The 13,018-nt window shown below is 41.8% G+C and overlaps 1 protein-coding gene across 2 annotated transcripts in view; it reads right to left on the bottom strand.

Moving 5' to 3' along the window:
• The window catches only part of grm2b (glutamate receptor, metabotropic 2b), a 36,278-nt gene that overhangs the window by 5,301 nt on the left and 17,959 nt on the right, over nt 1–13,018 (bottom strand). For both annotated transcript variants that reach the window (XM_030420343.1, XM_030420342.1), the window contains exons 3-4: nt 3,666–4,503; nt 1,823–2,886 (exon numbers count right to left, since the gene is read on the bottom strand). In XM_030420343.1, the coding sequence (XP_030276203.1) occupies nt 1,823–2,886; nt 3,666–4,503 (1,902 nt within the window). The remainder of the gene's footprint in view (nt 1–1,822; nt 2,887–3,665; nt 4,504–13,018) is intronic.

Here is a 13,018-nt window from a genome sequence, read left to right as displayed (position 1 = left end):
TAGCAGCTATTTCCATTCAACAAAAAATTATGAAGCACCAACAGGATATGCTGCCCCGCTGTGTGACCCCTATTGTTTCTCACTTTGAAACTGGCAGCGAAGAGAAGCAGGTTTCACTTTTTGCTTTATTTAATGCTGAGTGTCTTTTTAAATCTTTTTATTTTAGTTATATATTTAAATATATAAACAGATATCTGTATAGTTTTAAGTTGATGATGTCAATCACTTTTTAACTTTCCTTGGCCTTTATGATTCGTCAAGTTAATTAATTTCATTCTATCTTTTGAAAATGTGTTAAAAAATCAAAAATATATGAGTTAATGTTTAATTAATCAGTATGTACAATGCATTATTCAGTCACTGACTATTTCTACAGAGATGAAATTGACTTTTGCTCAAATAAAATTAATAAAACTGACAGGAGCTGAAGGTTTGAAATAAGTTTCACGTAAAGGACCCTGAACATAACAAGTATCTGTATCCATCTGTGAAACCTTGAGTTCATCATGATTCACTGGCTACACAAGGCTACTCTCTCATTAGAATATCCCTCTGCTATCCAACCCTAATTTGAAATGTGGCAACTGAACCCACAGCCATTATTATTGGTGTCACACAGAACCAAAGCATGAAGGTCTCTGTTGCAATGCCAAACCTCTCACTTTTTTTTTCAATGTATGTGTGTGTTTGTGTGTTTGCTGCCTCTTCACTATGAAGCCTTATACTCTTTATACTCGCAGTGTTCAGCCAGCAGGCCTCAGGTATCCCACTGGGGATCAGAAAAGGTAAAGGTTGTCAGTTCCCGGTTTGGGTGCCAGAAAAGCTGATCACTGCAGACATGAAAAGCCTGAGGTACCTCAGTACCTCATGATGATACAAAGCTTGTGTGATTTGAGACCCCCCCCCCCCCCCCCCCCCCCCATCTGTTTGCACAACAAAGGCCTTGTTGCTGACCAAATGCTGTGGCAGCACCCTTGAGTCAGCCTAAGGCACCGGGACTCATAACTTACATGTTCTGTCAGCTTTATGCTCGTTGTTTCTTTGCCGTATTACGCCACACTGCACAGAGAGATGTATGAGTCCATCCTTGCAGCTATGCATTCTCTACTTTGGAATAATCAAATGTATATTCAAATTTTTGGTCTGTTGAAGTGTTTCAAACAAGTCCAGTAATAGTTGTGCATATAGTCAGCCCATTTATTCATCATTTGTGTGATTCAGGGTAAATGCAGCCTTTAGCAATTTGGCTGCGAGACTTTATTCCCATGTGACAGCTCTGCAGCAGATATGTCATATTTCCTCTGACTATTAGGGAGGCAGTGTCACTAAATGTCCCTGCTTACAATTATTTTTTCTTCATGTCATAACACAACTTGGTGAGTTCACCGAATAGGGCCAGTTTTGATTAAGTCTCTGTATCTAGAGAGAAAAACAGCAATAAATCTCCTGATTTGATCTTCGGCACCTGAAATGTGTCATTAAGCATTTAGTGATGCCGTGATTCAATGAATCAGTTTGACTGCCATTAATTATTTCTATCTGTACATTCCAGCTTCATTCGTCTCCAGAGTCTTTGTTCTCTTCTTGAAAGATCCTTCAACCTACATGAAAAGGAAGCTCACTCTTTCATGGGTCCGGGTGAGCGTGATCAAATGGAATCCGAGAGTGACACCTTCTTCTTTAGGAACGAGAAACACACTTGGGATAGTCATTTACAGACTTTGTTTACATTATTCCACAACAGAGGGCTTGAGAAGTTTCTAGAATTATACATTCTGAACACTAAATGCCACTATAAAATACACATTTCATGGATAGTTACCCTGTAGTCGCTGGCAGTGACATAGAAAATGGGCTGGAAGGCGAGCCAGATGATGCAGGTGGTGTACATGGTGAATCCGATGAACTTGGCCTCGTTGAAGTTCTCGGGGCACTTCCGCGTCTTGAAGGCGTAGACAGTGCAGAGGATGATGAGGATGCAGTTGTAGGTGAGTGACATGAGCATGCTGGAGTCCCTGCTGTTGCACTTGAGGGTGACCACGTCTCTCCTCTCCGGGCTCACCTCCTTCCGAACCCCTGGCACCTCCACCAACAGCCAGATAAGAGCCACCAGCAGCTGGCAAGAGATAAGAGCGCCGCAGATCGCCACCTGGGAGGCGGGGCTGATGAAGCGTGGCCGCTGGGCTCCATCTTTCACGCCGCTGAAGATACGAGCGATACGGTTGGTCTTGGTAAGGAGAGCTGAGTAGCACACTGCGAAGGAGGTGCCCAGGCCGAGTCGGCGCAGGGTGCAAACAGCGGTGGAAGGTTTGGCGATGTAGATGAAGGTCATGAGGTAGCACATCAGCACTCCCAACAAGAGGATGTAAGAGAGTTCACGGCCACTTGCTTTAACCACAGGCGTCTCGTTGTGCTTGAAGAACAGGCCCACCACTGACAGAGTGCACAGTATACCAAGGCAGGAGATGGTGACAGGCCCGATGGCCCAGGCATCCTCCCAGCGGATGTATTCTTCAGGCAGATCATAGCAGCCGGTCAAGTTAGCCAGCGGCCACTGACCGAAGCTGCAGTCCGCACAGGTGAACTCGTCCTGCAGGTACTGGTATGGCTGGCAGGGGATACAGATCCAGCAGCACACATCTCCGGGCTGCATACTCTTCACCTCGTTCTTCCTGCAGGGGTCGCTGCACTGGGAGGTGGGCGGTGACAGGCCACGCCAGTGCACCATGCTGTTGTTCAGGGTCAAGTTGTGGTCCCAGTAGCCGACCTTCTTGTAGACGAACTTCCCGTCCTCTTTGTGGTAGTGAAAGATGTTATAGCGGCTGATGCTGTCGCCGAAAGCATCGAAGCGCACCATGCTCTCTGCTTCTGTAGGTCTGAATGGAGCTGGAAGGAGACAAAGAGTAATGTTGACTTAAGGCTACTGTAAAGGACATCAGCCTTGAGACAATATATGGGTTCAATTTAAATTAAAGGGGCTCTATGTAACAATTTGTAATGATTCACATGTATAAACCAGAGTTTTATTGGCCATAAATGAGCGGATTGTAAGGTGATGGGAAATATGAGACCTCCCCTGTCTCTCTCAGTTTCCTATACAAGCCAGTGGATGATTTGTATAAGTTGTTTCATGCTGCTGGATTGTGGATTTATTTTCTGATTTTCCGTGACAGTCCAAAGGATCTGATCCAGTGCCTCTCTCAGGAGAGCAGGTAGTCCACTGACGTAGCCTAACGAATGGCTTCCAGTACGACACAAGTTCCACAGAGCCCCTTTTATTAGAATTGTGTATATACTAGTAATGACACTAATAGTATTGTACAGTCCTGTAAAGACTCAACACACGTGTAAAGCTCATCCAGTATGTGTATTCATTCATCCAACCAAGACCGAATCTTTTGAGAATAGTATGTTCGAGATAGTCTCCCTCCCACTTGTTCCTCCATGCTAATTAATGAGTTGTTTTTGCTAACTGAATAAACACAATAAGCCCCTTTCAGTGCAGCAGAGGAAATCAGTTGATGTGTTGTTCCAGTGACATGCTTATTTGCAAACCCTTTTGCTTGACATGAAAATGTTCAATTACATGTTCAAGTACAAGTGACACACGCATTCTTGTCCCATTGAGACACTGTGTCTGTGTTTGCATTCATCGCTGTTCTTACCCTCAAATTTGGTCTTCAAGATGAACTCCTTGTAGAACCTTTTGCCGTTACCTGGTTTCATGGCCTCACACACCTTGGATGTGTTGGAGCACACAGCTTGCCTCATGTTATGCAGAGCGTAGGCCATGGCATAGACTGCATTTACCACAAACATGATCTTGGACTCCTGCTCAAAAGTGCCATCTCGCAGGCTTTTTTCACTGCAGCCAGCTTCCTGGAGGCTGCAGCCAAACCGGTGCTCCCAGAACTCTTTGAACCACGGATTCCTTGTGTTGGTGTACGGGTTCAGCTTGGTGAAGTAGTCTTCAAACTCTCTAATTGGGTAGGAGGCCAGCTCAATAGTGAAAGCCATGTCTGCTGCAGTCTCGCTGCCTCTCACCACACTCTCCTGAGCTCCCCATCCATCACTCGCCACCCAGGTGAAGGTGGCATTCATGCGGGCGGCGGCTACCAGCAGCTCACGGGCATCTTCACTGCGGGTGAACAAGATGACCACCTTGGCGTTCGACTTCTGCTGCAGAGCGCGGATCACATTGTCGTAGCTCTGGCGGTTCATGGAGCGGCTCACCTTGGCTGAAGTGGCGATGCATATTTGGCGAGTGCGAGCCTCCTGCTGGAAGGCATCGATTCCAGTCTCACCGTAGTCGCCCTCTGATGCCACTGTTGACACATAGGTCCAGTTGAAGTAGCGCAGGATCTCAGCCATGGCCTTGGCCTGGTAGAAGTCAGGAGGCACTGTGCGGGCAAAGTAGTCATAGCGGCTCTTATCGCTGAGCTTTGAACTGGTGGAGGCGTAGCTGATCTGAGGGATCTGGAACAATCGCAGGAGGTTGGCCACCTGAAGAAAGAGATGGAAAATATTAGGTTCATTATTAGGTATAGGGTTATTATATGGTTGTAAAGTGTCATTTCATAATCTTGAAGCCTTAATTGTGTCCCCTGCTACAATCAAACAAATGACTGCACCTGCTTATAGAAGGTTTTTTTGTTGTTGTAATAACGTAATAGTTTAACCACTAAATTCAACAAGAATGTTTTTTAAAAGTGCATTAACTCATTTTTGAGTTCAACAAACACTAATGTATCATAACCTTGTTAGTTTATATGGTATTTATTCACCCAGCGACCTCTGGTGGACTTTATATATAATAACAGTGGCAAAGGAGGAAGTCAGGTGGCAGAGTATAAAAAGCGATCCACATTGGAACAAGATGGGGTGGATGGAAGGGTTAAAAAAAAAAAGGATTTCCCTTCCTCGTGTCCTGTGTTAAACCAAAAGGGTTTTAACTTCTCGATGTGAGCCACTTGTGTCACAAATATAACAACCTAAGTGACGTACAGATGCACACGAGTGAAATTACATAAGTATCGTACCAAGCTGGCAATAGACATATTTATTTGCTTTAACTTCTCTTTCTGAAGTAATTAACGACTGTGCAGTGTCATGGTTGTAAAAAAAACAGCATCCATGTTAAAGTTCCCTTTAAACCTCCCTGTCACTGTGCTTTTTGGCTTGCCACTGGGCTCTTTCTTTGCACAAGGACAAATTATCGCACAAAGGAGGCACGTTTGCCATTTCACAATCAAATCAGGAAGAGGCACTGTTATCCGAGGTCACTATCCCCAGATAAGGGTGGAACAACTGGAATAACTGTGGAAAGTCTGCACTGCATAATAGAAGTATCACCTTGATGTAGGTTGCAGAGGGGCTGATGTGGCAGAGTGTTAGAAACCGAGGTTAAACAAGAGTAAATGGACGGGCATTAACACGATAAAGAGCGCCAGTCAAAGTCTGCTCCCTCTCTGATGAGTGTTTCCTTGTACCACTGTGACTTGAGACAGCAGCTCAAAACTGACATTCTTTCTGCTAGATCAGTAATTAACCAAAACTTTCCACTTATTAGTACAAATGGTTGTTCTAGTTCGCCTTTTCATGTGAAAAGCACAGAGAGAGATCGGGATTTCTAGATGAAATTGGGATTCTTACGTTTGTTTTTTGCTTTAGTAGCCAGGCCATTAGTGGTAGCCTTCTTGCTAATGCTGTCTTTGCTAAAGTGGGACAAACAGTAATTCCACAGGTAAATTCAAGGAGAGGGGAATTTGAAAAACTGTCTGTTTAGGCTTTAACTAAGTCCAACGAAGACAGTTTGCTAAACCTAACAATGTAGTTTTATTGCCTAATTCAAACCAACATAATGGCAAGTGTCAGATGAAGGTTCGGGTTGTTTGCAGAGTCACTGGAAATAATCCTATTCAGTCACTTCTCCACTTTGTCTCCCCAACTCCGGGGTGAAATATTGACTCAGTGTTGATTAAATATTGAATATTGGCACTGGAGCAGAGCAGTAGGAGTGTACGAAACAGTAAAGAAAAAGGAAACACTGAGCTGAAATACATTATCAAGGTCTGTAGAACCGAAGGGAACTGTTGGCAGATGGTAACTATCTGTGGTTTTGTGTTTACATGAGTGGCACAGGAGTTATTCTAAAAAATATAGATTTCACCCACAGCTCTACTGTCATTCAGTTACGGATGCTTCTGCAGCTGACAAGCGTAAAAACTGCTAATTTTTACAACAATGTTTTCTTGTGGCTTAAACATCATCTCTGACAAGCTGAAAATTTGGGGTTAACAACATGTTATTCTGCATCAAATTTCACAGCTCTTTGCTTTTTAACTTGGAGATATCTATCTGGTCTACAGGTGAAGTGGAGCCATTAAGGGACACGGTTGATCCAGTCTGACGCGCTTCAGCTCTGTGGTAAAAACAGGGACAATTCAATGTTCCTCTATCTCAAACTGTTTACTCTGTCAAGGATCCACCTCCCTGGCTGCAAGTGCCACAAATCCCCTAACAGATAGAGCTACGTAACAACAGCAACAATGGCACACAGATAAGGGCTTTGTCTGTGTTTTTCTGCTTTCTTGAGTTAAAAGCATTTCTGTCAGCACATTCAAATTTCATGACAGCTTCTGTCAGACCTTAAGATGCCCACCTAACCCAAACCACAAATATATGGTTATCCTTGTGGAGATGATAGTTGATGGCAAGTTCAACAGGGGTGGATGATAATCTTTGACTGAAAACTCAGCGAAGCATCTATGTTGTACACAATACTGCTGAAATGATTGTGTCAGAGTCATAACATAAAATCCTTGCAATTATTTTCCCACACAGCACTACAGAGCCGACTATGACAGAGAGCTGGTGAAAACTTGTCATTTCCCAGGATTCCTTGTGAGACGCAGTGGTGATTAGTGGATACCCATGGGCTTCAGTTTGACTACCTCTTCCCCCAGGCTTCATTGTATGCCTGGAGGCTTCCCAAACAATGGCATCCCCGTGGATATAATTGGAATCTTCCACCCTCATACTATTTATTAAAAGTACTATTGTCTGTTACAGCTCTCTCAATCCAACCCATGAAACAGAGCAATCATTTTTTTCTGTGATATTGTAAATCTCTATTGTTATATACTGTATGTGCAGCACGATAACAATTTTCTGCATGCGGTGCCATGAACATGTTACTCAACAGCCTATTTTTAGCTATGCTCACAGCATGGCTGCAGGGGGGGCAGCGCCGGTCTGTCGGTCATTTGGTCCATCACTTTGGTCCAGACTGTCTTATCTCAAAAACCATTCAAAATGTCTCCATGAAATGTGATGCATATATTCATGTAGTCATATAGAATGAATTAACAATGTTGATCCCCTGACCTTTAGACTCGCACAACCGTCTTTTTCCTATTTCCAGTATCTCAGTTTAAGACCAATCTAATGATCCCATCAGCCTGAGGAGTGGTTAAAGAGACTGCTGTCCAATTGAAACACACTGTTACCTTGAGTAAAATTACAAATTTCTCAGGATTTGAATATTGTTGGACACATTGCACATAATGTAAGGACTGGTGAGTAACGACAGCTGAGAATCATGGGTAATTTTTGCCTTCCGCACCCAAAAAAAGCTTTAGTTATCAGAATCAAAGCAGAATTAATGTTGTATTTTTAAAATGTTCTGGTGAAACCTGGATAAAGCTTTGTCATAACTAACAAACCAAGGACCAGACACATTCACAGCATGAGAGTTATGATAACAAAAAATACACTTCTCACTCAAAATATTATCAAAACATATATGGCAGAAACTATATTGCATTTTCCACTGAATGACAGAAATGTCCACCTTGTTTTTCTGCTCTACAAACCAAAACTTGACAAACACGTGACATGGATGCAGGAATACATGAAAGAAACATAAGACACTCACAACTTTAGAGTGTTTAACTTGTGAAATCGGTACATTTTGCACTACAGACCAATGTAGCCATTACACATTTTGATGTGAGACTGGGTCAATTAAGTCTTTAAGTGCTAAATTTCTAATGTTGGTCAATAGAACTTTAAACCTTAACTAAGCCAAGTTCAACATTTAGCATACAAATGGTAGATTCTTTACAATGTAAAGAGTATTTACACGAAAAAGAACATATGATGAAGTAATTTTGTAATTCAGAATGAAAACAAAGTCATCATGTCTTCTTCATTGGAAGAATGTGATACTAAGATGGTAAACATTCATCATTACAGCTGCTAAATATCAGCATGAGAGCATTTAGCTCAAATGGAACCACACTCTTTAACCACAACCTCACAAAGCGGCTGGTGTGATTGTGGATGATTCTTCTTCTTCTTCTTCTTCTTCTTCTTCTTCTTCTTCTTCTTCTTCTTCTTCTGCTTCTTCTGCTTCTTCTTCTTCTGCTTCTTCTTCTGCTTCTGCTTCTTCTTCTGCTTCTTCATTGTACATCCTTCAAACACTGTCTTTCATTACCCTTTCTGACTGCACAATTACCTCCTGCAGACACATTCACCTTTTCATCACTGTGGACAGCTTTAATATAAACTGACGCATCTTGAACTAATGCGATGAGACAAACAAACAAAGACAAACACTAGACGTTGTATATACAATGCAAACACACTCTGTTTTGCCGCAGAAATTACCGACATTAACCCGGATCTGTGAGCAGCCATGTGCTTAACCTCTTTTAGCTTAAACACCCCAAAGACAAGAGCCAGCAGAAAACACAGGCATGAAGTCTTGAGGGGATGAAAAGAGTAAATATGATGTATTGAGACAAGTGCACTGCTGCACCCGGCAGTAGTCCTCTCCGCTGTTTCTACTCCAATGGTCTCATCAAATTACCCACTGAGAGACTTGATTTCCGTCATTAATGTATGGGGACCCCTGCGTGTACTGACTCATTCATAGTGGCCAGCATATACTACTGTATTTTGCATGCAGCAGACTAACATATGAGCAGCCACAGTGAGTGGCGGTCACACTTGCACGGTAATAAGGTAGTTTCCTCCTCCAGTGTTTTCAGGCATGCAGTTGGCCTTCATCAATGGATTCTCGGAGAAGCCTGACAGCACACCTTTCAGGACGGCACTGGAGTGTGTGACAGTAACCGTCTGTTCGTCCTCGTGCCGTGCTTCCCTCTCTCCATTGACAAGCCACAAAAGACCGGGCTCAGGGGTCTCATGCTGTAAATTGCTCTAATTGCATGAGACTCTCCAAACGCCAAACTCGTATTGAATGTCTTAATTATGTCCGCAGTAGTAGGTACGGTACAGTTTACAATGAAACCACCCTTTATCATAACCAATACACACAGTTAACTCTTAACTTTGTCCTGAACTGAACCCATAGTAAAGTCACAAACCACTTTAGCTTGTTTGGCTCACAAGAGCAGTAAGTTGAGACACCAATTAGGTGATCTTCACCGTCCACTGGTTTAAAATCCAAAAGTGGTCCCCAAATGAGCTATAGCTTCAACTACAGTATCTAAAAAAATAATGGTCGAGAGAGGTATATTCGCACCGCAGCCTCCCTGTTTGAGCGGCTCTGATTAGACTTTCAGGCACCTTCTCGCATATATTTTCATATTAACTGTAAATTAATCTTTTTAAAAATCTCCTCTCGTTTGAGATGTAGACGTCGTCTGAATTGTGCCCATTTGCTGTGTGAGGACAAATATAAGGAAGTACACACAAATAAACTGCAAATCATTGCATTAATTAGATTAATGACCTCATTAGCTTTATAGGTTATATCTACTTTATCATGGTTATTACGGCAGTGCATTTCACAGTTAAGATCTTGTTTTTGTTCTATTATTTAATATATCCATTAGTGAAACAGTGATTGTTTTTCTAATATTTCCTCCTTTGTATCCTTCCTTTCCCCCAGTGGTCCTCTAAACCCAAACACCAGTCAGTCCCTTTGCAGTAGAGCAGGCAGCAATATATTACATGCTTTTACACACTAAGTCCTTTTTATCTAATAGATTGTATACCACTCTACAAAAACATAGGTCACTATTTATCAAGAAGCTGGGTTTTGCTGATTACCATTAATTCTAGAGGCTTGTGTCACAGACAGGGACTAAAAATAAAAAGTCTAATCTAGATTAAAACTATAATCTCAGTTTAAAAATCTAGTCTAATATTAAACATGTAGTCCCAGATTAAACATGTAATCTCAGAATAAAAGTCTTGTTCCAGTTTTAAAATTTAGACCCAGATTAAAAATCTATTCTCAGCATATAAATCTAGTTCCAGTTTAAAAATCTAGTCTCAGATTAACAATCTAATCCTAGATTTTAAATCTAGTCCCAAAATAAAAATTTGGTATGACATTAAAAGTTTCGTCGAATGATGTCCGTATCTTGGAGTACACAGGGAATAGTACTGGGTGTAGTATTCATGATGTTTTTTGTCTCAAATATTCACTGAAGAAGATTTCTACCAAAGTATGAAATAAATGGATTAGTTTGTATGTATCACTGAGTTCATACTGTATTATCATATTGCAGATTGTGTCATATTATTTACATTTCAAACATTCATGCCCACAAGATGCTATCTCTCTCTCTCTCTCTCTCTCTCTCTCTCTCTCTCTCTCTCTCTCTCTCTCTCTCTCTCTCTCTGTGTGTGTGTGTGTGTGCAGATCACTGCAGATGGAAATTAAACTGTTGTTTTCCTGAATGTGATTATGTTGCCTTGTATCCAGTAACATTTAAGGTCTTTCATTTCATTTCTCCCACTGCACTATAACATCCTATTTATGTGTCTGTCTCTACTGCCATGTGTTGTCTTTATATATATATATATATATATATATATATATATATATATATATATATATATATAAAAGCAAGGAATCTCTGTCTGTCTGTCTGTGTGTGTGTGTGTGTGTGTGTGTGTGTGTGTATTCCTCAAATATCTCTGCGGATTAGGATCAGACTGACCTGAGAGTTTCAACATGGCTGCTGCGTGGTTCAAGGGTGTGCAATTTCGCATTTGTTTGGACTGCAATGATACCGTTAATAAATTATTTCATAAATGCTTTACAAATTCCACGAGCATTGTCCACCGGAGCCACCGGCGCCACCACAGTCACGTGCGCACCAGAGCCAATCACCGCACACCGTGGCCACGTGCGCACCAGAGCCAATCACTGCAGAGCCCACTGCGACCCCCCAACTTAAGAAACAAGCAGATTTATACCTGCTGCGGCGCGAGCTGGACCTGGATTTTGCCGGCGGTTCGGTCCCGTTCTGTTCGTTGCATCTAAACTGACTGTTGTGTATTAATGAGACTAAAAAAGTCCGGACCGAGTCTGTTCGGGTCTGAGGAGATCCGGAGACACGCTGACAACAAAGTGGAATCAGATCTGTGGATGTTCGTGTGTAGCTAGCGGCTAGCCACTAGCTAGCCGCTAGCTACACGGCCCACCTCCCGATCGAGGCAACGGACCAGACTCACTGGCACGTCCAAAACCGGACTTGGGGTAAATACTGTCCGCCACGCTTTTTCGCGAACATTGCCATCGGGTTTGCTTTGTGTCTGGTGCAGAAGAAACGGTAAAAACAGGCTTTTGTCACGAAAGTGTCCAAGCAGCAAGTTTGGTTGTTGAGGAACAGGAAGTTGTGGGAGGGACGTAGGCAGATGAATGACAAACAGCAATACTGAGAGTTGAGAGATTTGTGACATTTAGCATTTTTGGAGTGTATAGTTAGTGTGTTATGTAGTGTTTAGTGTGTAGTGGAGTCGGTTTTTTGTTTAATGAGTCAAAACAATTAGGAGACGGCTGAATGAGCATTGCCTGCATTTAAATGTAAATAGTTACATGTAACTTTGCTAAATATGTGCATACATCTTAAAAATTTACAAACAACTATTTATATTTGCATTATAAGTAATAAAAAAATGGTTTGTTAAACATATTTTCACAGTAAAAAAATCGAACTTTTTCTACTCTGATTTTATGTTTTTTTTGTGATTTTAGGTCCATTGTGTTAATACAGTCTGTCAAAATAAAAAAGTAACTGTACAGTCACATGTGAGGTTGTGCTAAAAAAATAATGACACCAAGTAAATCGTTTTTAAGGGGAAATATAATGGCAAAATCAAGAATAGTCAAAAACGGCCAATTATACCCTGGAATATCGGATTTCACAACAAACCTAAATATCCCTGACGTCCCACCTTCAAACACAGCCTTATTTGGCCATCCATGAAAAAGCTGCTTAACCTCCCACTTTTCTATAGAAATACATTTTTCTTACGGGCACTGCACTAGTATTTTGTTTTGCCACATTGTTATAACCTGCTAGATAAACCTGCCTTGCCCAGAACTATAGTCCAAGACCCACTCCGCCTCAGCCTGCGCTGTCCTTCACTTGGATATTTGCCTTCACAATGTAGAAGGATTTGTGTGTACACTCGAAGGCTGTTTTCATGTTTCACCTGCTGCAGGGGGAACCTTTCTCTGTGCTCAAATCTTAATTCAAGGATTTGCAAAATCTCCACTAGATCTGAAACCAATTGCAATCCAGTTTGCAACTTGTGACCATGAAGTGAGGATGGATTGTGGAGACATCTTGTGTCCAGCAATTAAACTTTTCAATGTTATACTTGTGTACTGATAATCAGGGTTTTTTGAAGGAGTAGATGCAGTTTCAAGTATTATTTTAACCTCTTAAAACATGTCTGGGATAGGTCTATACATGAAGAAATGCATTTATTTGTGCCAAAAAGAAAACATTAACGACACCATTTATAGCTCCCTGAGCTCAGCACCAGTTTTACTCTTTCCTATGTTCCCTTTGAGACATATGCTCCCAATGAATGTATTACATGACAAATGGCCCATGAACAATATATAACATATGTGGTAAATGTTTACAGCGTGCAGTGTTTACAGCTATGGGAAGGCCTCACCTCACACTGGGCTGAAGCACTCCACTGTGTAGCTTTACCGCAACAGTCAAGTAGTACTAAAGTC

This window comes from Sparus aurata, chromosome 6 (genome assembly GCF_900880675.1).
Source record: "Sparus aurata chromosome 6, fSpaAur1.1, whole genome shotgun sequence".
Classification (NCBI taxonomy): Eukaryota; Metazoa; Chordata; class Actinopteri; order Spariformes; family Sparidae; genus Sparus; species Sparus aurata.
Note: the sequence above shows the minus strand (reverse complement) of the source record. Positions and strands in the feature narration are given on the sequence as shown.